Source organism: Barbus barbus (genome assembly GCF_936440315.1).
Source record: "Barbus barbus genome assembly, chromosome: 26".
Lineage (NCBI taxonomy): Eukaryota > Metazoa > Chordata > Actinopteri > Cypriniformes > Cyprinidae > Barbus > Barbus barbus.
Genome location: NC_136754.1, coordinates 1,219,636 through 1,223,820, shown reverse-complemented (window position 1 = coordinate 1,223,820; position 4,185 = coordinate 1,219,636). Strand labels below are relative to the sequence as shown.

The window sequence follows — 4,185 nt, the reverse complement described above, 5'->3', positions numbered from 1 at the left end:
CATTTTCAAACAAAACATCCTTTTACTTCATCAAGTCATCTAGACAAAAACGACCGTCAAATGAATGAATGTATGTACTGTACAACTTAAATTCATAACTTAACACAATACACTGTAAAAAAAATTAAAGTGGTTTGTTAAAATAATTTGTTACCCGGCTGCCTTAAAATGTTAAGTTTAGTCAACTCAAATATCTAAGTTGTCACTTAGCACATTAGTAGTAACATATTTGAGTTGACTAAACTTAACATTTTAAGGCAGCCGGGGTAACAAATTATTTTAAGTTGACTCAACAATTTTTTTTTACAGTGTACCCAATTCAAGCAGTAATGCATGTTTGTTTTAAGATAGTAAGTAATATGCTCTGTGTATGAACAACAATTAATGAATTAAAAATGTACTGTTCAACACAGCAGCCTGTAAATCAGACTACAACCTGTGAGAAAAAGAAGTGTGCATAACTGTTTTGAACACTTTATTTGTTACTTTGTGGGTAATATAATATTAATGAAATAAAAGATGACTTCAGTACACTTTTAAAAATTGTAATTTATAATGCTGTCAAAAAAGAACATAAAAAACTTTAAATAAACTGCAAATTCATCACTATGAATGTGCAATTACATAAATACATGACATGCAAATTTAAATCGAAGTGACATTAAAGTAAATTTTAGTTTGCCTGTCAGTACATTCAGCAGTACAATTTATTTAAAAAAATTATGAAATTACATAAACATGCTTAAGTGCGTTTAACTAATTGTATTCAATATAAATTTAAACTATAATATGTTTTTATTGAATTGCCATTATGTTACAATATAAATGTCTGTACATCCGCTAAATCATATTCTAACATGATGCTTCATGTAACAGCAGGATGAATGTCTCCTGCCAGATTGCTGGGTTTTGTTGTGGTGAAGTGAAGCTGAACTCTTTTGTGTTTCTGCAGTCTTCACTAATGAGACGGAGGCTGAGCTGGAATGTGATGTTTACAGGTCTCTCCGAAATCCACTTCAAACCAGGCTAAAACTGCTTTCTTTAGGAGAGCGTTTATACAGTTTCTTCCTCTTTTGAACCTCAGAAAGAGATTATTAGTATTATTTGATCATATCTCTATTGTTAACAGCAGCTCAGAATATGAAGCTCATATTGAAGCTTATAATGTGGATGTCAGGATATAAAGAGCTCTTTGTTGTTATAATGAATTTCAGCAGGATGGAAGATTAAGTTGATTACTTTTTATTATTATTATAATTATTATTAATACTCCTTTTCCAACTACAACCTATTTAAAAAAAGGTAAATCTAAATAAAAAATGTATGTAAATTATATTTATAATTATTAAATAATTTATAATAAGTATTATTATAAGTGTGTGTGTATTATATATGTTTTATAAGGAAAGGTTTAGCATAAAAAGTTATACATTCCTTAAAGTATCACCCAATTATGTTCATAGAAATGATTTGACCCAAACGTTTTAGTTCGCAAACAGAATTTCTGCAGCATTTTTCTTGAATATAATACAAACAATATCATACTGTGGTGAGTGCAAGTATATTGCATATTTTGCACTGGGCAGATTTATTCATCTGTAATACTCATTTGTACCAGTAGATGATGCTTGATGCAATGAATTGGAACAGAAATGCTTGCATTACTTGAATCAGTCAGTATAATAAATAAATTCATGTTCGGATTGATCTCACGCATATTGTGCACAACATTTTGCAAACGCTGGATAAAACTGCCCGTTGTATTTTCGCTGTCTGAAGGCAATGCATATTAAATGGCAAGTAAAAACAAACTCTGTTTGGTTGCTTAGAGGGCGTTTCTTAGCTAGAAGCTGATAACTTAACTTTATGCTGATAATGGAACTTCTGGCTACGTGACACCAATATAAAATACAGAACAATGCCCTAGAAAATGTCCTTATTAAACACTATTTGTGGCATTAGTTGCGTTGCACGATTGCTAAAATATGAATGAAGTATTGAATATTTGATATTTTTTAAGGAGGTTTGTGAAACTGACCTGCCTCCAGCCCAGAGACTCGGACTCAGAGCTACTGTCGATCTCTGTAGGATTTACAGCACACCATAATCAATACATGATGTGTCTCTTAATATAAACCGAGCCTGACCTTTCACCTTTTCTGAAGAGTTTATTTCCTGTAAAAAATCAGTGTCAGCTTGTATTGATTAAGACATGATGCACAACAAGCCTATAGCTGCTACCCATCTAACAGGGAACGTTTTCACTTCAATCAATAACGGTTTTTAGGTTCTTAATGTAATGTTTTTGGAACGTTCTTATAACTTTATTAATGTTTGTTTCTCATAACATTGAGAGAACGTTGTCAGAACATTCCCTGTTAGCTGGGATGGTGTTAATTGGAAATACCAGCATTAGATTGCAGGCTGTTGTTTTTAACAAATTAATAAACAGATTAATGGGCTGGTGATGTTGGGGGACTTTTCTGATTCATGGAGATGTGTTTGATTAATTGTGAAAGAGCAACATTTAATAGCCTACAGCTGAGAGAGAAAGTCATTTATTGAGTAAACATCTGCTAAAAACCAATCCAGAGTAAGAAACATTCCCAGAGAAATCCCTGTTTGTACATTTTTGCCCTTTCGAGATGAAAAAAGCACCTACTAATCCCAAACCGACTGTAAACATCACAACAAAATCAATACAGACAATAGAGTTTCTGATACAAAAATAAATCAAGGCACATTTGCTCCAGTTATCACTGACAAAACCTGCAAAGTGGACAAACGCATAACACAACATAATGCAAAACATTTCATAATCATTTTAAGAAATACCATCCAACCAATTCACATGCACAGTAAAGACAATTAGAAATTCACAATAAAAATAAGGACGTTTGTAAGTCTGGGAAATAAATACAGATGCATGATTCATCCACATAATTGACTGAAGTAGAAATTTACATTGTAAAACAGGCACCCATCCACTGCCACAACTGAAATAAATGTGGCTTAAACTAAAATAACCACGCAAACCTTGTTTTATAGACTAAAATATCAGCAATATTGCATTGGTCTACTAGTAGATTTGTGGTTAAATCTCAAAAACAAGTCAAGGTCATATTTTCATCCCAAAATCTTAAGGAAACACACACACACACAAAAAAGATTTTGCATAAAGACACTGAACCCTATTTTCAGTAGTCCATTAAGCAAATTACCTTTCTCTCTCTCTTTTTTTTATTTTTATTAAATGCATTTAATTATTTAATCAAAGCATTATTTTGTGCATTCCACTAATGAAAGTTTTGGGGCAGAAATGTTATGGAAATAATGAAAATTTTAAAAATTATAAATGAAAACAGTATTAAATATATTTCATTTTATTAAATAATTAATAAAATATTCTTTTATACATTCCATTAGTGAATATTTTGGGTTGGAAATGTTATGAAAACAATGAAAAATATTACATTAAAATAAAAAATATTATATTGTACATAATTATATATATATATAATTATAAGACATAATATGTTATTATTATAATAAAATAATGTATAAAAATGACCTTTTTAGATTTGGAGGTTAAATATGTTCTTGGCAGGTTTTGGGAGATTGTTTTGTAACTGTGCAGCTAGACCAGCGCGTAATCGAACTGTCCCCTCTCCGGACCGTCTTTATGATCAGTCCACGATGAGGACGGCATGCTGCTGTAGGGGTCCAGGAGAATCCGGAAACACCGCACCAGCAGGAACACCAAAAACAGCAGCAGGAGTCCCACGAAACAAAGCGCCGTGATCTGCTCTGTGTCCGGAGCCAGCAGGAGCCCCGCAGTGGCCCCGGGGCCCGAGATGGGAGCCAGAGACTGCAGCTTGTACTCCATCAGAGGGCTTTCACTCATCTTCTCAGTTCAGAGATGAAACAAGTCCAGTTTCTGAGGGTGAGAGATGAAAATCACATAAGAAAAAGCTCAAATGTTTGTTTCTCCTATACATGGCAATGAGATTAAATGGAGAGCAAACTGAGCCACTTCCTGCTTCTTATGTTCCTCCTGACAGGGTTATTATACTCAGCTGAAACTAAAATTACAAACCTTAAACTTATTTTATTTCAGCTAGTCGCCAAAGCAACATCTCTAATTTAATTTAACCTTATGTACTAAAATAAGTCAAACTAAAACTG

General features: G+C 32.7%; 1 protein-coding gene across 1 annotated transcript; it reads right to left on the bottom strand.

Moving 5' to 3' along the window:
* Positions 1-3,637: 3,637 nt before the first annotated feature.
* On the bottom strand, positions 3,638-3,904 carry LOC306846731 (cortexin-1-like; the record flags this gene model as incomplete). Its single annotated transcript, XM_079380314.1, has 1 exon — positions 3,638-3,904. The coding sequence occupies one exon, from the start codon at positions 3,902-3,904 to the stop codon at positions 3,638-3,640; it is 267 nt and encodes an 88-aa protein (XP_079236440.1).
* Between the last annotated feature and the right edge of the window lie 281 nt (positions 3,905-4,185).